Source organism: Chiloscyllium plagiosum, unplaced genomic scaffold (assembly GCF_037043375.1).
Source record: "Chiloscyllium plagiosum isolate Xiang-an unplaced genomic scaffold, Cpla_swu_hap1 HiC_scaffold_3, whole genome shotgun sequence".
In the NCBI taxonomy this organism is placed as follows: domain Eukaryota; kingdom Metazoa; phylum Chordata; class Chondrichthyes; order Orectolobiformes; family Hemiscylliidae; genus Chiloscyllium; species Chiloscyllium plagiosum.
In genome coordinates, this window is record NW_028270141.1 from 103,797,169 (window position 1) to 103,823,811 (window position 26,643).

At 42.0% G+C, this 26,643-nt stretch overlaps 1 protein-coding gene across 2 annotated transcripts in view; it reads right to left on the bottom strand.

Annotated features, from left to right (window-relative positions):
• Nucleotides 1-26,643, bottom strand: part of casp8ap2 (caspase 8 associated protein 2) — a 47,355-nt gene that overhangs the window by 6,520 nt on the left and 14,192 nt on the right. For both annotated transcript variants that reach the window (XM_087982246.1, XM_087982247.1), the window contains exons 4-8: nucleotides 24,700-24,800; nucleotides 23,888-23,962; nucleotides 22,414-22,529; nucleotides 17,018-19,515; nucleotides 6,601-9,259 (exon numbers count right to left, since the gene is read on the bottom strand). In XM_087982246.1, the coding sequence (XP_087838372.1) occupies nucleotides 6,601-9,259; nucleotides 17,018-19,515; nucleotides 22,414-22,529; nucleotides 23,888-23,962; nucleotides 24,700-24,800 (5,449 nt within the window). The remainder of the gene's footprint in view (nucleotides 1-6,600; nucleotides 9,260-17,017; nucleotides 19,516-22,413; nucleotides 22,530-23,887; nucleotides 23,963-24,699; nucleotides 24,801-26,643) is intronic.

Genomic DNA, 26,643 nt, shown 5'->3' on the forward strand with positions numbered 1-26,643 from the left:
GAATGCTGGATGAGGGTTGAAATTGAGGGTTTGGTTACGAAAAAGAAGGAAACATATGTCAGGTATAGACAGGATAGATCAAGTGAATCCTTAGAAGAGTATAAAGGAAGTAGGAGTATACTTAAGAGGGAAATCAGGAGGGCAAAAAGGGGACATGAGATAACTTTGGCAAATAGAGTTAAGGAGAATCCAAAGAGTTTTTACAAATACGCTAAGGAAAAAAGGGTAACTAGGGAGAAAATAAGGCCCCTGAAAGATCAGCAAGGTGGCCTTTGTGTGGAGCCGCAGAAAATGGGGGAGGTACTAAATGAGTATTTTGCATCAGTATTTACTGTGGAAAACGATATGGAAGATATAGACTGTAGGGAAATAGATGGCGACACCTTTCAAAACGTCCATATTACAGAGGAGAAAGTGCTGGATGTCTTGAAACGCATAAAGGTGGATAAATCCCCAGGACCTGATCAGGTGCACCCTAGAACTCTGTGGGAAGCTAGAGAAGTGATTATGGACCTCTTGCTGAGATATTTGTATCAGCGATAGTCACAGATGAGGTGCCGAAGACTGGAGGTTGGCTAATGTGGTGCCACTGTTTAAGAAAGGTGGTAAGGACAAGCCAAGGGAGTATAGACCAGTGAGCCTGACGTGGTGGTGGGCAAGTTGTTGGAGTGAATTCTGAGGGACAGGATGTACGTACATTTGAAAAGGCAAGGACTGATTAGGGATAGTCAACATGGCTTTGTGCATGGGAAATCGTCTCTCACAAACTTGATTGAGTTTTTTGAGGAAGTAACAAAGAGGATTGATGAGGACAGAGCGGTAGATGTGATCTATATGGACTTCAGTAAGGCATTTGACAAGGTTCCCCATGGGACACTGATTAACAAGGTTAGATCTCATGGAATACAGAGAGAACTAGCCAGTTGGATCCAGAACTGGCTCAAAGGTAGAAGACAGAGGATGTGGTGGAGAGTTGTTTTTTAGACTGGAGGCCTGTGACCAGTGGAGTGCCACAAGGATCGGTGCTGGGTCCTCTACTTTTGGCAATTTACATAAATGATTTGGACGCGAGCATAAAAGGTTGTTAGTAAGTTTGCAGATGACACCAAAATTGGAGGTGTAGAGGTGTAGTGTACCTCAGATTACAACAGGATCTTGACCAGATGGACCAATGGGCAGAGGGGAGTGGCAGATGGTAGTTTAATTCAGATAAATGCGAGGTGCTGCATTTTGGCAAAGCAAATCTTAGCAGGACGGATACACTTAATGGTAAGGTCCTATGGAGTGTTGCTGAACAAAGAGACCATGGGAGTGCAGGTTCATAGCTCCTTGAAAGTGGGGTCGCAGTGAACAGGAATAAACCTGCAATTAAATTCGAGGCCTGGTCTCACTAAAAATCAAAAGCTTTTTTTCATCTGTTTTTTGCTTTTTAACACAAACTATTACACAAGAGTCATCTTTAGCTCACAGATCCCAGCTCCAAACCAAAATTGGTAAGAAGGATAAAAGTAATGAGAAATTAGCAAGAGCTCTAACAGTATTTAGTCATTGCATCTACCATTCCTTTGTCATCTACTTTAATTCCCCATTCCTGTCCATTAAAGAGTGGAATTGTTTTATTACTCTATTTTTAGAAACACAAAAATATAGAAACAGGAGAATGAGTAGGGCATTCAGTCCCTCAAACCTGCTCCAATATCCTAAAAAATTGTGACTGATCTGTCCCAGGCTTCAAGTCCTCTTTTGTGCCCATTCATCAAATTTTCAAAATGTTGAGGACCATCTGCTTCTTTAAATACTTTGTGATCTAGCCACTCTCTAGGACAGATAATTCCAGACATTCACCACCCTCAGAAGAAATTTCTTTGTACCCCTCTTTTAAATCTATAAAAACTCATGCTATCTGTTCTTACATTTCTGGCTAGCTTCCACTCATGCTCTAATTTATTTGCCCTAATGAACACATCATGGAGTCTTAGAGATGTACAGCATGGAAACAGACCTTCGAATTAACTCATCCATGCCGACCAGAAGTCCTAAATTAATCTAGTCCCATTTGCCAGGACAGGTGGACGATCCTTTATCTGAAGTTCCAAAATCCGAAAAGCTCTGAAATCTGAAGGTCTTTTTTGTGAAGTTTTTTTTCTCATTACCAAGGCTGTTTGGCGTGCAAACAGTTACCCCAAGTCAACACCCACTTGATCCATGTCACTCAGATACGACATGGGGAGGCATAGCCCAGCACCTGCAGGCCCTGAATTCTTTCTCAAGGTGTGTTTTACTTCGTAAGTCTGCTCCTTTGGTAAGTCTTTTAAAAATTTCACCATCAAACTATCACTTACTCTGAAATTCGAAAAATTCCAACTTCCGAAAAACAGCTGGTCCCGATGATTTCGGATAAAGGATCGTCTACCTATACTTGGCCCATTTCCATCTAAACCCTTCATATTCATATACCCATCCAGATCTTTTAAATGTTGAAATTTTACCAGCCTCCAACACTTCCTCTGGCAGCTCATTCCATACATGCTCTACCCTTTGCATGAAAAAGTTGCCCATTAGGTCCCTTTTAAATTTTTCTCCTCTTACTCTAGACCAACACCCTCTTGCTCCGGACTCCCCCACCTCAGGGAAAATACCTTGTCTATTTACCCCCTATCCATGCTCATGATTTTATAAACCTCTATAAGGTCACCCCTCAGCCTCCGATACTCTGGGAAATCCCTATTCAGCTTCTCCCTATAGCTCAAACATCCAACCCTGGCAACATCCTTGTCATTCTGCTGTTCTTTTCATTCTAACCAGTTATTAAACCCCTACAATTACACACTTTTCATCAAGTTTAATGCTTTCCTTACCTTCCTTCAGTGTACAATAGGTAATCCCCTAGGAATTTCACCTTAAAGTAGGATTTATCCGATTATTCTGATGCATCCCCCAAAATCTGCAATTACTTTTCTACTAATCCTTCTTCTAGACTAATATCCCAGTCCACTTTCAGGCAGACATAATTGTTCTTATTTAAGTTTAAAATGGTCTTGGAGCCACTTTTATCTCCTTCAAACTGGGTGCAAAAAAGCAATTTATAGTATAATCTCTGCGACCTGGAGGTGCCTTTATTTGGAGGTAATTATCATACTATAGCCAAGTTTGCAGATGACAAAAAATAGGTGAGACAGTAAGTGCTTAAGATAAAGCCTGCAGAGAAATTAAGCAAGTGGGCAGTTTAAATGGCGAAAGATTGCAGAAAGGTGCAGAACAGAGGGATTTGGGAGTCTTCACTCATGAATTATAAAAAGGTAGCATCAAAGTTCAACAGGTAATAGGGAAGCCAAATGGAATGTTGGCCTTTATTTCAAAAGGAATTCAGTATAAGAGTAGGAAGTTTTCCTAAAATTATACACGGAATTAGTCAGACCACAGCTGGAATACTGTGAACAGTTTTGGACCCCTGATCAAAGGAAATATATACTGCATTGGAGGCAGTCCAGAAACATTTAGTGGGCTGATACCAGACATGGAGGGATTGTCTTATGAGGATAGGTTGAGTAGATTGTGTCTTTACTTGTTGGTACATAGGAAAATGAGAGGTGATCTTATTAAAACATACAAGATTCTTCTGGGACGTAACAAGGTTGATGTGGAAAAGCTATTTTCCCTTGTGATAGAGCCTAGGACCACAGTATTTAATCTCTAAATAAGGGGTCACATATTTAAGACAGACGAGGGAGAATTTCTTCTCTCAAAAGGTTGAGAATCCAAAGAATTCTTCACTGTAGAAAGCTTTTGAGGCTGGGCTATTCAGTTAATTCAGAGATTGAAATAAAGGTAGTTCTCCTATAACACCATAGTTGCGTTTCAGCAAAACCTCATTTAATCGAAAATCGCTGATTATAAATAATGGGGCCTAGGGGAAAAGTGGGGTCGGGGCAGACCAGCAAATAAATATCACGATCGCTCAAACATCACCCAAAAGTCTAACGCCAAGTGTAGCACAGCCTGAATGAAGGTTGAAATCACATTTATTAACGAAATGAAAATAAATTTAACACAGTACATTTTAAAAATTGTAAGAAAACTGCTCTCTATATAGTACCTCTCACTGAAAGCTGCTCTCCCGGCAACTGACATCATGCATGCGCAGAATGGCACCAAGACCAGCACTGACCTCTCGCATGCACAGAATGGTGCAGTCACCAGCGCATGTGCAGAGATTTTGGCGCAGACATTGACGCACATGCAGAATTAAGTGCAAACACATCCCCACTGGAATCGCGCTATTGCCAATGATGGTAAGGAATCTTAAAAATACCACTCCCTAATTCGTCGGTGACGTTATAGTCAAATCGCACTGCTGAAATGTTCATTATTCCAGAACTACTCATAGGCATATTTATAATCAGTAAGGGTATCAAGGGTTATGGAAAAAAGGCAAGAAGACGGAGCTGAGGATTTTCAGATCAGCCACGATCTTACTGAATGGTGGAGCAGGCTCAATGAGCTGCATGGCCTACTTCTGCGCCTATGTCTAATGGTCTAAACTTGTCACTTTGCACAATACCCAGTCTAGTATACCCTGCTCTCTGATCAGTTCCAGTTTACACTGCTCAAACACATTCTATAAATTCATCAAGGCTATTTTCTTATTTTACCAGTTCTTTATGTGGATTAAACTTAATGATTATTACTACACCTTTATCAGAAGCACACCATATTTCTTTTTGTACCAGGGTTATTCTTCAGAGACCTGTAGACTTAGAGTCTTAGAGATGTACAGCACAGAAACAGACCCTTTGGTCCAACACATCCATGCCAAACAGATATCCCATATAAATCCTATTTGCCAACACTTGGCCTTCTGAACCCTTTCTAATCATATACCTATCCAGATGCCTTTTAAATGTTGTAATTGTACCAGCCTCCACCACTTTGTCTGGCAATTCATTCCAAACATGCACCCTCTGTGTGAAAAGGTTGCCCCTTAGGTCCCTTTTAAATCATTCCTTCTCACCTTAAGCCTACGCCCTCCAGTTGGATTCCCCAACCATGGGAAACAGACCTGAACAATTCACCCTATCGATGTCTCTCATGATTTTATAAACCTCTAGAAGGTCACCTCTCAGCCTTCGATGCTCCAAGGAAAACAGCCCCAGCCTATTGAACCTGGGTTCAATTTCCGCCTCAGGCAACTGTCTGTGTGGAGTTTGCACATTCTCCCCGGGTCTGTGTGGGTTTCCTCCGGGTGCTCCGGTTTCCTCCCACAGTACAAAAATGTGCAGGTTAGGTTAATTGGCTATGCTAAATTGCCCGTAGTGTTAGGTGAAGGGGTAAATGTAGGGGAATGGGCCTGGGTGGGTTGCTCTTCGGAGGGTCAGTGTGGACTTGTTGGGCCGAAGGGCTGTTTCCACACTAAGTAATCTAATCTAATCTATTCCGCCTCTCCTTATAGCTCAAATACCCCAACCCTGGCAACATCCTTGTAAATCTTTGCTGAACCCTTTCAAGTTTCATAACAGCCTTCCTATAGCAGGGAAACCAGAACTGCACACAGTATTCCAAAAGTGGCCTAACCAATGTCCTGTGCAGCCGCAACTTGACCTCCCAACTCCTCCACTCAATGCACTGACCAATAAAGGAAAGCATACCAAATGCCTTCTTCACCACCTTGTCTACCTACGACTCCACTTTCAAGCAACTATGAACCTCCACTCCAAGGTCTCTTTGTTCAGCACCACTCTCCAGGACCTTACCATTATGTGTATAAGTCCTGCTAAGACTTGCTTTTCCAAACCGCAGCACCTCACATTTATCTAAATTTGTCCTACAAGTGACTTCTTTCTCTACTATTCTTCACCTCTACCCAAACCAATTCTACATCCAGATTTCCTGAATCAAAGTCAATTCGCACTTCAGGTGAAGTGATAAAGAAGCAGCGCTCCAAAAGCTCGTGATTTCAAATAAACCTGTTGGACTAAAACCTGGTGTCGTGTGACTTCCGATTTTGTCCACCCCAGTCTAACACCAGTACCTCCACATCACAGCCCTTATTTTATGCCATATTGCGTAAACCTTTGCCTTGCCAATGCTGTTGCTATACACTAGATTGTTTGTTATAGAACATATAGAACATAACAGCTCAATACAGGCCCTTTGACCCTCGATGTTGCGCCGACCTGTGAAACCAATCAAAGCCGATCTAACCTTAACAAATCTATTTTCGTCCACATGACTATCCAATAACCATTTAAATGCCCTTAAAATTGGCGAGTCTACTACCGTTTTTGTTAATATGCAAAATGAGAACCAGAAGGGGAGAGCAGAGACAAAGTTTGGTTAGAATGGGGCCCAATGCAGAAAAAGGTGAGAATGCAGTGACATTACTTCTGCCATCTTTTCAATAATGGCCATTCCTCAATATGGATTACGTCCACTTACCAAGGCTTCGCAGTTATAAACAAAGGGCACCTTACAAACAAGGGTATAAGGGGTTCGCAACAGTGAATATTTGTAATTACATTAAAGAAGGTGCTAATAATAATGGATCTGGGGGATGACATATCTACAAATGTTTTTGAATATCTACAAATTGAGTGTTCTTACCTGGTCCACATTACCAAAACTTCACCATTCTTCTTGATGACATTTTTAGCAGGAAGACTAGTTGGTGACTTGGTTGTAGACTGGGAAGGATTTACCGTTGTTTTCTTTGAAGTAACTACTGTTTTGCTGCTGAGAGCTTTCTTTGCTGAAGAGGGGGATGTCCGTTTACATTTGCTTTCTTTGTTTTTGCTCTTAGTGCTTTTCAAAAGCTCATTCTCCTTTCGTGGCCTTTTCACGGTGGAATCCGCTTTCACGTTACATTTCCTCTTCCTGCCACTCAAAGCACCATGTCCTGAAACCATTTCTGTACACGCTGCTGTGGTCAAGGTCTCACTCGCAGCACTGTCCCTGGGAGTTTTAAGTAAAGGCTCCACATTTTTGTGCTTTTCAGTTGATGGTTGATCTTCCTCAGAATGAGCTAGTTTTACATCAGCATCTATTCCCAACTTGTCCATGTTTTTGCTGCTATCTTCTGGATGTTTTGCAGTTAAATACTGATCGTGACTTGATTCTGACAGTGCCTGATCCTGACCAAGCACAACACCCCCACTGCTGCAAGGCATTGCAGACTCATTGACTGCCTCGGTGCCAAGGTCATTGTTTGGTTCCAGCTCAAATCCCACAGAAGGTGAGCTTTGTTGACTAGTTTTGGTATCAGGGGGCCTGCATCTAATCTTAACAATGAAATGATCATTTGATTTTTCCATTATGACTGCCTGCATTGGGGGTTGGAGCTGATATTGAAAAGAGGAGGCTGAAACCTGTTTGTTCCACATTGAAGAATTGCTTGACCGGCTGCTTGAGTTATCTGAGTCCAACGCCAAGTGAATATCTTGCTCTGAAGCATCCTCTTCATCAAGAAGAGCACTTTCACTATAATGTGCAGTCAAAATTGCTTTATTGACTTCCTCATGCAGAGATTCCCCATTTTGAGATGTTAAGAAGCTGATCTGCCCATCTGATTTCAGAGGTGAGGGGACTGTAAGAGAAACTGCCAAATCCTCCATGAGAATAGAGGGAACAGAGGAACGTTCTGGAACTGAACTACTTTCGATTATCTTTTGTCGATGTGAATCGTCACCTAGACTGATCACAGAATCTTTGGTTTGCATCACCTTATCTGGAATTTCCAGCATGCAACTTTCATCTAGAATGTCCAGATCAAGTGGTGGCCTTAACCCAACTGTGTGTGTGTTTGGCGTAACAGGAGGCCATGTAGCAGTATCCAGCTGAGACACTGGTGGTGGTTTCTCTGAAGTGGAATCATTACCCAAGATATGTGCTCCGATGTCAGGCCGTACCTTATCTGGGATAGGCCAGGAATTACATTCCAACGTTGTAATCCCTTGGTCCAGAAAGTCTGAGCCTTGTAATAAACACTTGAATATCTCACCCATTTGAGCATCACTAACCAAGTTAAATGTGAGAGTAGAGGCCTGTTGTTCAGTCAGAATGCCAAGTTCTGTTTTATCATGGCAGTCTTTCACAGTGTTGGAACTGGTTGGTGGATCAACCAAGTTCACCTGAGTCACAGGCAGCTCATATTTGCCTTTTGTGCTCAGGTCATCTTCCTTGGGGATACCATTAGCTGAACATACTACACTCTTCTTTAAATGCTTGTTTAATACTGGAGTTCCTTTAAGTTTCCGATCATCATTGGCTGGTTTATTTTTACCAGAGTTTTTTTTGCTTGACGAGGTATTTGTCGACGATGGCCCTGAAGGAGGGGGGGGAACTTTCAACTTTGATAATTTGTTGCTAACTCTGTCCTTGAACTGTTTAACCACTGTATTTTTCTTCTGTTTATTGTTAAACTTCTCATCTTCCCTTTTCTCCTCCAAGGCCAATTCTAGACTTATACTCTCACAAGAGATAAACATGTCACGCACCTTTTCAAACATAAAATCAAATTGCTTGTCCACGAACATCCAGAGTTTTTCCTTCATGTTTGGAGCCTGCTGTGAGAAAATGCTATTTACAATCCCATTGCACTTAGCCTGCATTAGAATGTTTTCAATTTCTGCACAGATTGAGGTCTTTAATGGCCGCCTGGACTTTGGAAAATTGGAATTTTTAACAACAGAGATGAAGTCGGCAGAGGCAATTTCAACTATCCGCTGAAACTTGTGGATTTCAAACTGTTTATGGAGCTTCATGTATTTTTTACGAACAATCTTGCGAGTCACCATTAAGGCACCCATCAAATTTGAGACCGAGGACTTAATCTGATTTCTTTCTGCAGAATTGGGGTTGAGAATTTCCACATCAGCATTTTGATTTGAAGTCACCTTTTCCGATTTCTTTTGTTTTTTACTGCTCTTTATTTTGGTCAAGTCCTCGGAGGAGCAGTTTACAGTAGATTGATCAGGATTTACCAATCTTACTTCTTCTTTGGGTCTACTTTTACTTGGATTACATTTCACTTTGTCGTTGTTCTCTTTCTCCATCTGAACGTCAATCACTGATTTCTGTATTTCAGGTACAGAGGCTTCATCATCACTCACAATTTCTCCTTCTTCTATTTCTTCTGAAAAACAGTTCTCTAACAAAATGCCCAATGCCTTTTCTCCAGTCTTGCACAACGGTTCCTGATCTTTTTTATTCAGCTCTTGAGTGCAGTTCCTTGAAGAACAATCACCTTGGACTTTCAGGGTAGAATCTAAACGAGGAGAAATGTGCAACAAAGCAAGTTAAGCAGAATTAATAATTCATAAATAATTTGAACATCTTTTGCACTGAGACAGATACTCCATGAGGTAAAATACAGAAAGCCCACACTTTTCACCATGTTAGTAAAGACTCACGAAAACAAATAATTCACATTATGCTAACTTTAATCTAGCATTTGATGGTAGGAATCAGTTATGCAATTCAATTAGAATTGTACCAAATTTTAAGCAGGCATGTATCACATTTAAATATGCATCGGGTAAATTATTCAAGCTATTTAAAATTAATTGAACAAATACCATTCCAGGAGAGATGTTAAGATGAGGGCTTTCAGATCCATGGGGAATCTCCAATCTGTCTTCTGTAGTGGTTGACTTGATGACAATATTTTTGCAGCTATTTACAATCATAACCCTGTTTCTTTCAAGATAGCTAACAAGTGTCTTTTTGAAAGTTAAAGAATGTGGTTCTCTGGGCACGTGTTAATATCTGAGTGGATCCCTGGGACTGTGCTGTTGAGAATTAGAGGACACGTTGGTATGGAGGATTGGTGGTGCAAGAGATTGAAGTAAGTTACAAAATAACCTCACATGGCTTATTCATGGTCCAGTTCTCACTATAGTCATCACTTTAGGAACTTGAAAGAAAACCTCGTCACAAAGTCATTAATTTAGTAAGTTGAAACTTTATTGCTGGAACAGCACAGCAGGTCAGGCAGCATCCAGGGAACAGGAGATTCGACGTTTCGGGCACAGGCCCTTCTTCAGGAATGAGCAGAGAGTGTTCAGCAGGAGAAGATAAAAGGTAGGGAGGAGGGACTTGGAGGAGGGGAGTTGGAAATGTGATAGGTGGAAAGAGGTCAAGGTGAGGGTGATAGGTCGGAGTAGGGTGGAGGCGGAGAGGTCAAGAAGAAGACTGCAGGTCAGGAAGGCGGTGCCGGGCTGGAAGGATCCGGCTGAGACAAGGTGGGGGGAGGGGGGATGAAGAAACTGGTGAAGTCCAAGTTCATCCCCTGCGGTTGGAGGGTTCCCAGTCGGAAGATAAGACGCTCCTCCTCCGACCGTCGGGTTGTTGTGGTTTGGCGGTGGATGAGTCCAATGACCTGCATATCCTCGGTGGAGTGGGAGGGGGAGTTGAAATGCTGTGCCACAGGTTGGTTGGGTTGGTTCGTCCGGGTGGCCCAGAGGTGCTCCCTGAATCGCTCCGCAAGTAGGCGGCCTGTCTCCCCAATATAGAGGAGGCCACACCGGCTGCAGCGGATGCAGTAGATGATGTGGGTGGAGGTGCAGGTGAATCTGTGGCGGATATGGAAGTTTCCCTTGGGGCCTTGGAGAGAAGTGAGGGGGGAGGTGTGGGCGCAAGTGTTGCACCTCCTGCGGTTGCAAGGGAAGGTGCCGGGAGTGGTGGTTGGGTCGGTGGGGGGTGTGGATCTGACAAGGGAGTCGCGGAGGGAGTGGTCTCTACGGAAAGCTGATAGGGGAGGGGAGGGAAATATATCCTTGGTGCTGGGGTCTGTTTGGAGGTGGCGGAAGTGACGGCGGATGATGCGCTGTACATGGAGATTGGTGGGGTGGTAGGTGAGGACCAGTGGGGTTCTGTCCTGGTGGCGGTTGGAGGGGCGGGGCTCAAGGGCGGAGGAGCGGGAAGTGGAGGAGATGCGGTGGAGGGCACCGTCGACCACGTCGGGGGGGAAATTGCGGTCCTTGAAGAAGGAGGCCATCTGTGTTGTACGTATTTTGAACTGGTCCTCCTGGGAGCAGATGCGGCGGAGACGAAGGAATTGGGAGAATGGGATGGCGTTTTTACAGGGGGCAGGATGGGAGGAGGTGTAGTCCAGGTAGCTGTGGGAGTCGGTAGGTTTGTAGTAGATGTCCGTGTTGATTCGGTCGCATGAGATAGAAACAGAAAGGTCTAGGAAGGGGAGGGAGGAGTCCGAGACTGTCCAGGTGAATTTGAGGTCGGGGTGGAAGGTGTTGGTGTAGTGGATGAACTGTTCAACCTCCTCGTGGGAGCACGAGGTAGCGCCGATACCGACGTGGTCGACGGTGCCCTCCACCGCATCTCCTCCACTTCCCGCTCCTCCGCCCTTGAGCCCCGCCCCTCCAACCGCCACCAGGACAGAACCCCACTGGTCCTCACCTACCACCCCACCAATCTCTATGTACAGCGCATCATCCGCCGTCACTTCCGCCACCTCCAAACAGACCCCAGCACCAAGGATATATTTCCCTCCCCTCCCCTATCAGCTTTCCGTAGAGACCACTCCCTCCGCGACTCCCTTGTCAGATCCACACCCCCCACCGACCCAACCACCACTCCCGGCACCTTCCCTTGCAACCGCAGGAGGTGCAACACTTGCGCCCACACCTCCCCCCTCACTTCTCTCCAAGGCCCCAAGGGAAACTTCCATATCCGCCACAGATTCACCTGCACCTCCACCCACATCATCTACTGCATCCGCTGCAGCCGGTGTGGCCTCCTCTATATTGGGGAGACAGGCCGCCTACTTGCGGAGCGATTCAGGGAGCACCTCTGGGCCACCCGGACGAACCAACCCAACCAACCTGTGGCACAGCATTTCAACTCCCCCTCCCACTCCACCGAGGATATGCAGGTCATTGGACTCATCCACCGCCAAACCACAACAACCCGACGGTCGGAGGAGGAGCGTCTTATCTTCCGACTGGGAACCCTCCAACCGCAGGGGATGAACTTGGACTTCACCAGTTTCTTCATCCCCCCTCCCCCCACCTTGTCTCAGCCGGATCCTTCCAGCCCGGCACCGCCTTCCTGACCTGCAGTCTTCTTCTTGACCTCTCCGCCTCCACCCTACTCCGACCTATCACCCTCACCTTGACCTCTTTCCACCTATCACATTTCCAACTCCCCTCCTCCAAGTCCCTCCTCCCTACCTTTTATCTTCTCCTGCTGAACACTCTCTGCTCATTCCTGAAGAAGGGCCTGTGCCCGAAACGTCGAATCTCCTGTTCCCTGGATGCTGCCTGACCTGCTGTGCTGTTCCAGCAATAAAGTTTCAACTTTGATCTCCAGCATCTGCAGACTCACTTTCTCCTCATTAATTTAGTAAGACAGGTAAAATTCCAACTCATATGACCAACTCTCAGTCCAACAGAAAGTTGATCCCTCCAGCATATTATTTCAAAAAAGGATCCTTTGGGAGGGAGTGAGGGAATGAAGGGTGGAAGAAGAAATCTCAAATCAACCTTTTAAAGCCACATCTTTACAATGCTATTGAAGCAAAGACTACTTTGCGATCCAATTTAACTATAATGGAAGTTTGTTAGGATAATCTAATATTAATCTGTTTGTTCCCCTCTCCTAATACAGCACTGGAATACCAGTTTCAAATATTTGGCTGTGATTAAGTAATGTTTGTTAGTTAATATTTATTTGCTTGTTCCCAAACTGATGAAGGGTTATGCATGAAACATCAACTCCCTCGCTCCTCAGATGCTGCTTGACCTGCTGTGATTTTGCCAGCGCCACACCTATTGACAGCATTGGCAGTCCTCACTATCTCAAATTATGGATTCCAAGAGTCTTTCCACAATTGGTTTTGGACCACGTCTAGTTTATCCTCTTGTTGAGGAAACTTGATACATTAGTTTTTCTCAATCGCATGGATCAGTACTTAGAACCATGATGTTGTAGCCATAACACAGACACAGATTTCACAGGGGAAGAAATGGTTGCTGGATGTTCCAGGATTTAGATCTTTTTAAAAAAAAGGAGGGGGAAAAAAAAAAGAGGAGGAGGGAGTAGCATTGTTAATTGGAGAGTGCATCACAGCTGCAGAAAAGGAGGTTGAGGAGGGCTTGTCTACTGAGTCAGTATGGATGGAGGTGCAGTCACTTTATTGGGTTTTCTTTACAGATCCCCCAAAGCAGCAGAGAGATCGAAGAACAGATTGGACAGCAGATCTTGCAAAGGTACAGATGTAACAGTGTTGTTGTAATGGGTGACTTCAACTTCGCCAATATTGATTGGAACCTCCTTAGTCCAGAGGGTCTGGATGGAGCCGATTTTGTCAGGTGTGTCCAGGAAGGATTCCTGACTCAATATGTAGATTGGTTGACTGGGGGCAGGAGTCCATATTGGATTTGGTGCTAGGCAATGAGCCAGGCTAGGTGTCAGATTTCTCGGTGGGAGAGCATTTCGGTGACAGTAACCACAACTGCCTCACCTTTATCACAGTCATGGAGAGGGATAGGAACAGAAGTATGGGAAGGTATTTAACTGGAGGAGGGGGAAATTATACTGCTATTAGACAGTATAATAGCTATGGAGTATAAATTGGGAACAATTGTTCTATAGGAAATGCACAACAGAAATGTGGAAGCTGTTTAAGGAGCACTTGTTGCAAGTATTGGATAACTTTGTCCCACTGAGACAGGATTGGAATGGTTAGGTGAAGGAGCCTTGAATGACAAGAGAAGAGGAGCTTCTTGTTAAGAGGAAGAAGGAAGCTGACTTAAGGTTGAGGAAGCAAGGATCTGGCACAGCTTTAGAGAATTAAAGAGTAGCTAGAAAAGAACTCGTAAATGGACTGAGGAGGGCTAGAAGGGAGCACAAAAAAGCATTGGCGGGAAGGATTAGGGAAAACCCAAATGCGAGGAATAAGAGAATGATCAGAGGGAGGGTAGGACTGATCAGGGATAGTGGAGCGAACTTGTGCCTGGAGTCTGAAGAGGTAAGGGAGGTCCTAAATGAGATTTTTGTTTCAGTATTCACGAGAAAAGGACCTTGTTGATAATGAGAACACCATGGACCAGGTTAATAGGCTTGAACAGATTGATATTAAGAAAGTGTATGTGCAGAAAATTTTGGGAAGCATCAAGATAGATAAGTCCCTAGGGCCTGACCAAATATATCCAAGGTTACTATGGTAAGCGAGGAGCAAGATGATCTTTGCATCCTCACTCTCCAAGTGAGTAGGACCAGATGATTGGAGGAAGGTGAATGTTGTTCCTCTGTTCAAGAAAGGGAATAGGGAAATCCCTGGGAAATACAGACCAGTCTTACGTCTGTGGTAAGCAAGGTACTAGAAAAGATTCTGAGAGATAGGATTTATGACTATTTGAAAAAACATAGCTTGATTAAAGATAGTCAGCATGGCTTTGAGGGCGGCAGGTCATGCCTCACAAGCCTTATTGAATTCTTTGAGGATGTGACAAGACAAGTTGATGAAGGTAGAGCAGTGGATATGGTATATATGGATATCAGAGAAGCATCTGATAAGGTTCCCCATGGTAGGCTCATTCAGAAAGTTAGGAGGTATGGGATACAGGGAAATTTGGCTGTCTGGATTCAGAATTGGCTGGCCGAAAGAAGACAGCAAGTGATAGTGGATGGAAAGTATTCTGCCTGGTGGCCGGCGATCAGTGGTGTCCCACAGGGATCTGTTCATGGGCCTCTGCTCTTTGTAGTTTTTATAAATGACTTTGATGAAGAAGCAGAAGGGTGGGTTAGTAAGTTTGCTGATGACACAAAGGTCAGTGGTGTTGTAGATAGTGTCGAAAGCTGTTGCAGGCTACAACATGACATTGACAAGATGCAGAGCTTGGTGGAGAAGTGGGAGATGGAGTTCAACCTGGATAAATGTAAAGTGATTCATTTTGGAAGGTTGAATTTGAATGCTGAATACAGGGTTAAAGACAGGATTCTTGGCAGTTGTGGAGGAACAGTGGGATCTTGGGGTCCACGTACATTGATCCCTCAAAGTTACCACCCAAGTTGATACGGTTTTTATCAAGGTATATGGTTTCATTAACAGGGAGATTGAGTTTAAGAGCCGCAAGGTTTTGCGGCATCGCTATAAAACTCTGGTTAGACCACACTTGGAATACAGAGTCCAGTTCTAGTCGCCTCATTATAGGAAGGATGCAGATGCTTTAGAGAGGGTGCAGAGGACATTTACCAGGATGTTGACTGGATTGGAGGGCTTGTCTCATGAAGCGATGTTGAGTGAACTAGGGTTTTTCACACTGGAAGGAAGAAGGAAGAGAGGTGACAATAGAGATGTACGAGGTAATGAGAGACACAGATAGAGTAGATGGCCAGAGACTTTTCCTGAGGGTAGAAGTGGCGGTCACAAGGGTTTATCATTTTAAGGTGATTGGAGGAAAGTATATGGGAGATGTCAGAGGTAAGTTCTTTACGCAGTGAGTGATGTGCGCGTAGAATGCACTGCCAAAGATGATAGTAGACTCAGAGACATTAGGGACATTTAAGTGGCTGCTGGACAAGCACATGGATGGCAGTAAATTGAGGGGCGTGACGGTTAGGTTGGTCTTAGATTAAGACAAATGCTCAGCACAACATCATGGGTCGAAGGGCCTGTACTTGCTGTTCTATGTTCATGGCAATATTTGCATAAAGATGATAGAAAAATTAATGTAATGGTATGTTGGTTCTATGATGATCAAGTTCAATTCGACAATCAGAACTCCCACTTAGTCCATATACAGTAACGCAGTAAGCTTCTATAGGCCGTGGAGATTTCCCACTCATTCTAACAACAAATTCATTGTCGATTTCTGATGCATTTCCTACAGATTGCACATCTTCTGCTTTTGTCAGTGCTTTCTATTTCTACAATAAGTGTTACACTTTCAGTCACTTCATAAATTACTTCACTGATTACTTCTATGGTCTGCCTTCTTTCAATAACCTGAAGAGCATAGCATACCATCAGAGCAGAGTGACTTATCCACCGAGTATACCTTAATGAGTCTGCTTTCTAATGTTCTCATTCTGAGAGTGTCTTTCATCTCCTTCCAGTCTTTTGATTACCACTCTGAAAGCACACATGCCAAAATATTTATGATGCCTCAGTCACACCGTCACAGATTCCATCCTCAACACGCCAATGCCCCAATTTGCCCACTACTCTTACTTTTGCTCGGGCTTTAAATCCCTTGCAAATTATTTTAATCTTGTATCTGTGTCCTATTCTTCATCTTCACTGCCTCATAGCAATTTCTAATGCCCCTTGTGAATACATAGTGCTGTTAAGCCTAAGCTTGTAGAGCACTGAAGGCAGCTATTTGACCATGATGCCTTTGTTGGTTTTCTGAAAAAGTTACTCCCTAGTCTCACTCGCCAGCTTTCAACACAATATACTTTGCCTTTAAATTTTTAAATCAAATTCCCTTCAGAGAGGTTACCTTCGAATCTGCTTCCACCAGTCTTCCAAGCAAGGCAGTCCAGATTACAGCTCAAGTTAAATATTTATCGCGTTCCTATTTTTTTTTTGCAAATTGTCTTAAATTTGTGTCCTGTACTAAATGGTGTTTACCAGTAGCTACAATTTTGCACTACCTACATTGCTAGTGAATTTCAACTTACGAAAATCTCTTACACTGCTGTACATCTTAAACCTTTTTGCTCTAAAGAAAACAATTCCCGATGCTTGGTCCTGGTCCTAAGGGTGAAAATGAATCACAGAAGGAAAGGAATGGAACTAAAAGTCAGACTGAGAAGTCAAATGGACGCGCTGACCACATCACATAGCTACTAGATACATCGACCAGATAAATACAGCAAATGTTTCATCACCTTAGCAATTTTCATTTACTTTTCAGACAAAATGTTAGGTTTGTTATCTGAACAAAATACCAACAATTTGTATTAGAATATATTTTGTTAAAAATACTTTTGTGCTAATCCTCAATTATGTATGAAAGGAGAAAATGCTTCTAACAATTATGAATATGCAAACACCTACCCTTGTCGTCAACATCCTTTTCCTTTTGTATACCAGAAGTCTCTAATGTTGAAGGTCTAACAGGCCGTAAGGGACTGGTTAAGGGACTGATTGGTTCCGGTATGGACCCTATGTAAGTAAAGTCAATGCTTTGAATGGAATTTTCTTCCTGGTCTTCAGCTATACAAACATTTTCAACAGGTGTTTCTTTGACAGTTGAAGAAGAATCCACAGTACTTCCATTTGGCTGCTGCAAGTCACAGCCAGTGAAATTTGGCTCTGAATTCCGAATCCATCCTTCAGTATCTGCTGCCTTGACATCCACAAACTTCCCTGAATCTTCAGGTTTCTCAATAATATTCAGAGATACAACCTTCTCACTGTTGACTGCACTATCAAGTTCGATTAGACAATCTGAACTTGCACATGGTCCACCTGCAGAAACACAGTCAGCTTCTGTAGGCCGTGGAGATTTTCCATTCATTCTACTAACACATTCATCATCAGCTTCTGAAGCATTTCTAGCAGATTGCACATCCTTTGCAGGGTCAGTACCTTCAATTTCTACAGTTGGCATTGCACTTTCAGTCACTTCACAAATTGCTTCACTGACTACTTCCACAGTTCCCATGGTCTCTACAACTACTGGGGCCAATTTTTCAGAGTCATGTTCAATGCAGTCACACTCCATGGGTTGATCGGGAGCATTTTCTACTAATGTGACTTGAACACCTTCCTCCTCTTCAACCTGTTGAAGTGGTTCCTTCTGGCTAACTACATGTTCCATTGGTTTTGGAGCGTTCCAAGAAATGTGGATCTCAGTTCTTGCCATGGCTAACTCAGTGCATTCGCAGTTTGTATCCATTGCTTGTGTCTGAGTTCCTCCCACAGGTGACTCAATAGATCTGCAGTTTATGTCCATTGCTTGTGCTTCATCAGACTGGCTGGAAATTTGCTCCAAAGTAAAGCCGACCTCCACAGATGCTGTTTTCTCAGCCACTTCCACCACCTCATCCTCACTGAGCAGCTGCATTTCATCATCTCCTTCAGAAAGGATAGTGGATGGCTTTTTCACCGGAGAAACAGTAAGCTGCAATTTTTCCATAAAATGCAACTTGGGATCAGTGTTTCTTACTGAACTTTGTTCATCTGTTGAAGTGAGCAAGTTAGCCATGCTATCATCACAGACTGATTCTTCTTTTTTCTTTGGTGTCTGATCTGTACAAGGCCTCTTGGTCATATTTTCAGGACTCTCAGATGACTTGGTTTTGTCTTTTTCTTCTCGACGCTTGCTCTCTCTTTTAGCACAGTCCCCTCCATCCCTTGAAGAATGCCTGCTAACTTTATGGTTTCTTCTATCTTTTTGGTCAGATTTACTCTTGTCGTCTTTTCTAATTTCATCATTTTTTAGGCTTTTGTTATCATTTTTACCACTTTGTTTGGGACTGTCCTTGGAAGTCTCATGATCATGCACTTTTGAACGTTTATTTCTTCGATCTCCATTATCCTCAACGTTTCTTTCCTTTCCTGAATTCTTAATGTCAATTTTCCAGTCTCGCCTTTCTCCAACAGTGTGCTCCGATACTGTACAACTGTTTCGCCTAGAATGCTTTTGAGGGCTTGCAGGTTTAGTCAGTTTGGAATGGTTTTTTGTTTTATCATGGCGCTTTATTGGGTCTCTTTCCTTTTCAATTGTGTGACCTCTCAACTTGTCAGTTCTTAGCTTATCTTTGTCAACTTCCTTATTATTTTTCTGATCTTTTTTCTGGTCCATTTTCTGTTCTCTCTCCCTGGGGTCACATCTTCTTGCATCTTTCTCTCTATGTCTCTCCTGCTTTTCAGCATGTGTTCTCTTGTCTCTTGTCTCTACACTCTCTTTTGAACAGTTGATAAGTTCATCTTGATTGAAGTGATGCCTCTTCTTTTCCGGAGTGTGACGGCTTGAGCCTCTGATTTCAGAATGTGGTCTTATGCTGAGAGATGTTGGCTCAACTTTATCAGTCTTTTCTGGAAAATTGGATCCTTTACTTTTTTTCCGAAGGTTTGAGAGTTCAGTGATAGAATCGTCTAACTTTTCAATGTTTGTATGTTTACCCAAATGTTCACCATTTATTTTATCAACTCTTCTTTTCTCTTCACTCTGAGAGGGCCTTATTTTATCCATCAATGCATTGCTTCGATGGGCTAATTCTTTACCTGTGTGGGGGGATAGTTTACTCGAAGAGTTCACACACAGGACTGACTGAGAGTTGGGAAGAGAGTTTTTCAAACTACATTGTGCCTTTGGCTCTAAAAGTTGACTTGCATCTCGGAGTGATCCACCTTCCAAACAATTTCTCTGTTTGTTTAAATGAGCAGCAGGCTGGCAGTGTGCAGGTCTAGATGGACAGTCAAGTATTGAACTGGGACATTTGTTGTCAGTTTGTGGTGTAGTTGGAACATTGAATGACCCAGGGGGATGGTGGTGTTGCTTATGGTAATGACGAAGTCCTGGATTTCCAATCCAATTAAGTGACTGCCTGATTGAAAACAAAAAGAAACTATTCATAAAGGTAACTCTCCATATTACCAATACAGAACAAACTCGATTATCCGAACGACACGGACAGGGAGTATTTTGTTCAGATTACTGATCTGATCCTAAACTAAAGAAGCCATACTGAACATTCGAACTGAACCTTCAGTCCACTCAGGAGCATCCTGTGTTCGTGTCAACGACTAAGCAAGAGACAGCCAGACAGCGAGCGAGCCAGAGAGAGAGAGCGCCAGAGAGAGAGAGAGAGAGAGAGAGAGAGAGAGCGCGAGAGAGAGAGAGATGGCAAGAGAGAGAAAAAGAGCACAAGCAACTGGACAAAAAGAAAATTCAACATTAGTTTCCATAGTATTGCAGATTGGGACAGATGCTCAAGGTTCCCTAAGAACAGGATCTTCAGGTTGCAGCTCAGTTTTTTCTTGCGTTATTTGTCGTTGTTGTTAACGCGTGATTACAAAAGAACTGTTTTCGTCCTGATGGATGTTCTGTGAGAGATTGTGGATGTCTCTCTCATAATGTGCGTTCTTATATACAGTTCATAACAAGTTACAGGACCCTGAGATGTTGGATAATTAATGTTCAAATAATCAAGGTTGTTCTGTATACATAAACAGCAGAAAGACAATGATCACATAAGAGTAAAAAGTTAAAACTAAGGTTTAGAAACTCATTACCTTCCTATGCAATAAAGTGGATGTGGTGGAGCTATTGTTAAAAGAATATGGCTTAAAAACGACTGTGCTTTGTGACTATTAGGCAGTCACTTTTACCACCACCTCCTTGATGATTCACTAACTATCAAGGGATTAAATGAAACTGACAATCCAGGAAGATCATTTGTTTGACTCAGGACCGCACTGTTAGCATATTAGTGATAGTAAAGGTGACAGTATCAGAAGTGCTTCATGTCCCAGGTCAGAGGGCATGGGATAAGTTGAAGCACTGGGATTTTAATGCTCATTCTTGTCCATTATTTAATACTACTAGCATCTGTTTGTGAATTCCAGCCAGCAAGTCAACCATGAGTTCTGAGCCACTGAGAAGGGATTTAAGGGCAACTGGTGTCTACAAGACAAGCACGATGAAAGGAGTCAACACTGCAAAGAAATGTGAAAAATGAAAGGCAAGAACAAATTAGGGTTTCCATTTGCAGTAGCAATGGTCAGATATCTATAAAAGCAGAGTGATGCAGGCATCTGCTAGTTTACGGGTTGCTCTGCTATGAATTCACTGTAAGGTGGTTGATGAATTGAGGACACCGTTTCTAAAGCATGAACTTTTAAAACATGTGTTGGCTAGAATGCAATTCCATCACCAATACTTGAAGTGTTGTTTCTAAAGCGGGAATGCGGCATTGCACAAGAACGCAACCATCGCGTTATAGAAGTACTACCTGTACTTCTTTCTTTGCTGAGTACAACAGTTAGTAAAGTGTATGCAGCTGCCTGCTCTATTATGTAGTCCACTTAAAAAGGCTTGACTCCATCTGGCAATATACGTTCCCAATGTTAAAAGGTTTATCTTCTGTAGACCTAGCTCTCACTGACATGATAAATTGGAGGAACAAGGTCATTCATGCTGTCATATTCAGTGGCTTATCAGGGTGGTTCTGTTGCACAATGATGCCTAGGCTCAAATTTTGTTGTTAATGTTCCATGGCAAAATTGGAACTGCTAACATCATAATTTAAAGCTGGTTTCAAATCAAGAAATTCACAGAATCGGAGACCATTCTGCTCATCATATTTGTACCTGCTCTTAGTCTAGGATCATACAAAACAAATCCCCGCTGTTTCCTCACTTCAGGGACCTACATCCTTGTTTTACACATTTATCAGATTTTCACTGAAAAGATACAGCGAACTCTGTTTCACTCATTTTCTACGACAGAGCATCAAATACTCTTACTTTGTGTAAAGAAATTGTTTCTACGTTTATCTGTATTTGGTGATGGTTTTAAATTTATAAATGCCATTGCCTGACCAATGAAAATAGTCTCTCCTTATTCAAAATGTCAAAGCCTTAAAATAATACTCCATGCATCTACTCCTCAAACTTCACTGCATCAATGGAAAATCTGTCTGCCTCATAACTCAATGATAACACATCTCCAATTCAGGTGACCAAAGACTAATGATATCTAGTTTTGCCAGATGTACCAGGCCCTATGCAAACATGGGAGTTTTCCCAGAGTGTGCCCAAACTAGTTCACAGACAAGATCGTTAAAATAAATTGATCAATTATTGCACTGCTGCTCAAGCTACATAATGTTTTCTCTATTTTAAAACAATCCCTACACTTGAAACTTGACTACAAAATATTTCAACTTGTCCTGAGATTGTAAAAGATAATACATAAACAAAACACTTTTTCCTTTCCTTCAGATCCTTTACTACCACATCCTGTCTAGTCCACCTACCTTTGATTCCTCTGGATAATCCCTTATTCTGCAACATATACCCATCCAAATGCCTTTTAGATGTTGCAGTTGTACCAGCCTCCACCACTTCCTCTGGTAGCTCTTTCCATGCACGTACCACCCTCTGCGTGAAAAAGTTGCCCCTTAGATCTCTTTTATATCTTTACCCTCTCATCCTAAACCTATGCCCTCTAGTCCTGGACTCCCCCACCCTATTTATCCTATCCATGCCCCTCATGATTTTGTAAACCTCTATAAGGTCACCCCTCAGCCTCTGATGCTCCAGGGAAAACGGCCGGGTGTGAAGGGTCTGTTTCCATGCTGTATATCTCTATGACTCTATATTAAGGGCAACTCAACCATATTGTAACCTTAGAAAGTAACAGTTCAAGTCATCTGCAGCGTGCACACACACATGCACAAATGTTTCCTTTTAACTTTATCTCAGTGTCACGACTATTTTACCTTCTGTTAAGCCGATTAATTTCTTCATCCTTCCGGACAATTTCCAGGCGAGCAGTTTTTATTAGTGCTGATATATTCTTCTTTAGCTGGGTATTTTCATTTGACAGGGTGGAGTTCTGGGAAAAAACAGAAAGGGGACACTATTTTACAACCAATTCATAATCACACTGTAGGCTGTGGAATCATGACAACTGTTTCTAACAGTGCAGCTAGTAGAACACAACGTCACACCAACCTGCCTCATACATACAGTAAATAAAATGAATTCCATCTGCTTTTAGCGTAAGTACCATTACTTCCCTTTTTCTATCATCTTATGTGCCCTTCTAGTTAGATCAGCAGGGACAAGGAAGGTTTTTCTTAGTTCACTGAACCAGATACACAGATCCTTACCTTATCATCACGGTATTCAAAGATTAAAATGATTCCAGAGTTTATGCCATGACCCTTTACCAAAAAGTCCATTTCCACAAATTGATCCTTGTTTACATAATAGCTTTGAAACATTGAATTTACATCAGTTTGAACCTGTATTACTTCATCTACCTGCCATGCCCAGATTGTATAAGTCACTCCAATCATAAAAACAAATCTTCCTCATCCTTACCTGCCTTGGCTGACATGTGACTCCTGACCCAAGCGGGTATGGTTGACTCAACAGCCTCAGTAAGGGCAATAAATGCCAGCCAGCAGCGTCAACATCCCATGAGCGAATAAAGGAAATTCTTGTGAAAGTCCTTTCCTTTAGCATAATGTTGCAACTAACTTTATTTTCTAGTCATGATAGCTTAGCTGCACAATGTGAGTCTGTACCATCTCGGGATGGGCTGGAGAAAGGGTTTTCCATATCTTGCACAACATCAAGTATTTATTTGACATCTCCACACTCATTATCCTTTGGTTTACACAGCAGCAATTCAATCTAGTTTACTATGCTCAATAGGGGCTACAGCATACATGAGAATCATGCAATGCAGCAACTCACGGTCACGACATCTCTACCGCCAAGGACAAGTGTGCCATATTATGCAAACACCACCTCAAAGCCCATTCCCATCTGTTTTGGGATACATACTGTTCCTTTATTACAGTTCAGTCAAAATCCTAAAAATCTCATTAGAAGATACTTGCGAGAACATTATCTCCACAAGCATTTCAAGGCCAACCATCACCTTCTCAGGAAAATTAGTGACAGACAATAAATGCATTCTTCCCAATGTGGTCCACATATTAAAACTCAGTGAAAAAGATTTCCAAAGAGCCTTTGAGTACTGAAGCTAGATGCTCACGCAGCAGGATGGAAGAAGGAACCAACACCAATAAATTTCAAAATTGAAAATGATCAGAAATCACAGAAACTGACTAAGATTTTCTTTCATCTCAAGCAATATTGCCTCATCTTTGAAACTATCAAAAACTGTAAGAAATTCATGATTATCATGAAACAAGTGGGACGATAATGTTCATCAATTACCTGGATTTGTACTTCATGCAGTTTCTTCAATAATTCTTCAACTTTTCTTTCTCTTTCAATAAATTTTTCTTGAAACTGTCATGATAAAAATAAGTGGTAATGACATATGTCTGCCTTAAAGCTCATTTTTTCATCCATCACTTACATTCTTGAAGATCATATTTCTTAACAGGTCGTGTGCAAGGACGAATCAGAACAAGCAAAAATACCACTTTCTGTTACTGGTTGGAGGAAAAAAATTTGTATGACCAAGTGAGTAGGTTTTGAGCTCTAGAAAACTGCCACAAGATGCTACAATGACAAGCCACATGACACGGGAGAAGAAAATAGTCTGTAGCTATGAAAGGAATTTTTTTTAAAAAAAGCCAAATTAGAATTCAGAGGTCCAATTAATCTATATAGGAAACATTCCTTAGGACAGACTGACATTCATCTCAAGAATTTTGCAAAGACGTAAAAGGCTACTTGGACTCAGTCTTCATTACTGCCAAAGATGAGCTTTTGACACATCATACTGCTGATTCGAAGGTTGCAAATTTCAATATAAATACGTAAGGAGCAGCGGCTGGAATAAGTTTTCAAAACTGATTGGGTTGCTGATCCTGACAACATTTCTGGTTGATGCTCAACTGAACTGAGCCTGTATCCAGCAAATAGCTTTATTGTACATTTACAGTTAAGTAGCAACTGGAAAGTGGCAGTAAGGGATAGGCTTTATGGATCAAATGAACTTTTTACATCTGCAATTTGCCTTTGCTCATTTCACAAGGTGGCCTTACCTAAATCAAATGATGCTATAACCAAACATGTACCTCTTTCAAAGAGATTTCTTTTGCAGTTGTCTCTTCAGTGAGGATCTCCTCATAGAGATCAAAACAATCTTTAGCAGGTCTACTCTTCCCTGTAGTGTCACCTGCAACAAAAATGTAACTTTGTAACACATTGATAAATCATTGAAAAACAAAGTTATTTTATTCTAAAGGAAACCTTTAAGGTATAGGAGACATGTCGTTACAAAATTAACTGATGCTAATCCTCCAGAAATGTTCCTTTAAAATTGATTTTAGATGGTATGCAAGTAGCAATAGGCAAATATTCTGTACTTACACTGATGAGTTGAGATTGTAACTAAAGAACTTGTATTTGAATACTATCTTTCATGGCCTCGGGAAGTCACAAAGCATTTGACAGTCAATGTATTCCTTCTGAAGGATTAACAATGTCACTTCAGAAGGATACACAGCTGTCATTTTCAGTGCAGAGACTTATTACCAGCAAATTAAATATATGAAATCTTGATGTCAGTTGTAAGAAAAATGTGGGCCAGGACAGCTGTCATAGGGATTGTTTGGTCACCTTTGACTCAAGGTAAGGGATCCTGTTTACATACCCCAAACATGCAAAAGCAATGGTCTACCAGTAATGTTTTCCCTCAATACTGGATCCAGGTGCCATCCCAAATAATGCACTCAACTCTCAAAGCATTGAACTCAAGACCAAAAACAAAAATGCAACCACTGGCTGAAGTTATTGGTTAGTACCAGATATGGATTTACAAGTTATCAACCTATAATACCAACTGCATGCTCTGCAACACGAGAATTACAAAGCAAAGAAACTTGTGCATTAGTAATTCAGGTTCCACAGTGCAACAACAATTTCCAACAACTGACCTCATAAAAGCAGTTAGCGCTTAAAGAAGTTTTGTGAGTTTTATATTAGTTTATGGGTTTTGGTGAACCTTTGTTCAATTTTATCTTGTACAATAATGACAAAGTAAATTGATATCTTTTAGCTTCTTTCCCCCAGATGTTTTATACAGGACAGAATACAAGAAATGTAACCATATCAACAAATTATAAATGTACCAGAATGGGCACGTGTAATGTACAATCAAACATCAAAAATAAAGCTTATGGAACCTACCAGCTGCATTTCAGTTAATTATGGGGGTCGAGGTAAGTCCTCACAAACGAGACAAGATGGCACCTGCAATTGCTACTCCACTTCTCTGAAGGCTCTCTGTTCATGGTCTCCTCTCCCGTTCTGGTTGCTCTGGCTTTAGTATTACATTGTTTGAATTTGGATTTGGATGGCTTTGTGGGACCAATTTCCTCAGCCAATGATCGTGTGGGAATTACTTTGGATTCTGTTCATTCCTTTCAGCTGACATTTTCTCTTTGCCATTCCCCTACCCTAGTAGTGGCTCCTTTCCCCTAGTCTTATCTTGAAATGTTGATTTACAAATCTCAACATTTCAAAGGCTGAAATCTACACTTCCATTTTTTTTTAATCAATTCACACCAAACAGTGCAAATATTGTTTATCTTGACTTCCTTCATCCTTTGCTGTTCAAGCGTTTCTTCAGGTTTTTAAGCTCTTTTATGAAAAATGTTCTTTTTGTTGATCCTTTTATTTGTTGTGTAGTGAATGGAAGCTCTTACAAAAATGGATTCTGTCGAAAAAAAAAATCTTAGAGCTGGGAATCGGAAGAAAATTAAGTGGACTGATGGCCAGATCATAACCAGCACCTTTGGAAATTTAATTAAATAATCTCCAAATGCTGAAAACTTATTAGTTATATTGTCTTGTGCTTATACCTATTCAGCTTTGATGATATCCAGCTCCTCAAGACTTGCATTATACTTAATATCAACATAGAATCAGTATAGGGGGATAGGTTACTGATGCAGTCTTCCTACGAATTGGAGGTATCATGATCCATTTGCTTTCAGTTCATTGAAGCTAAGTCAAAC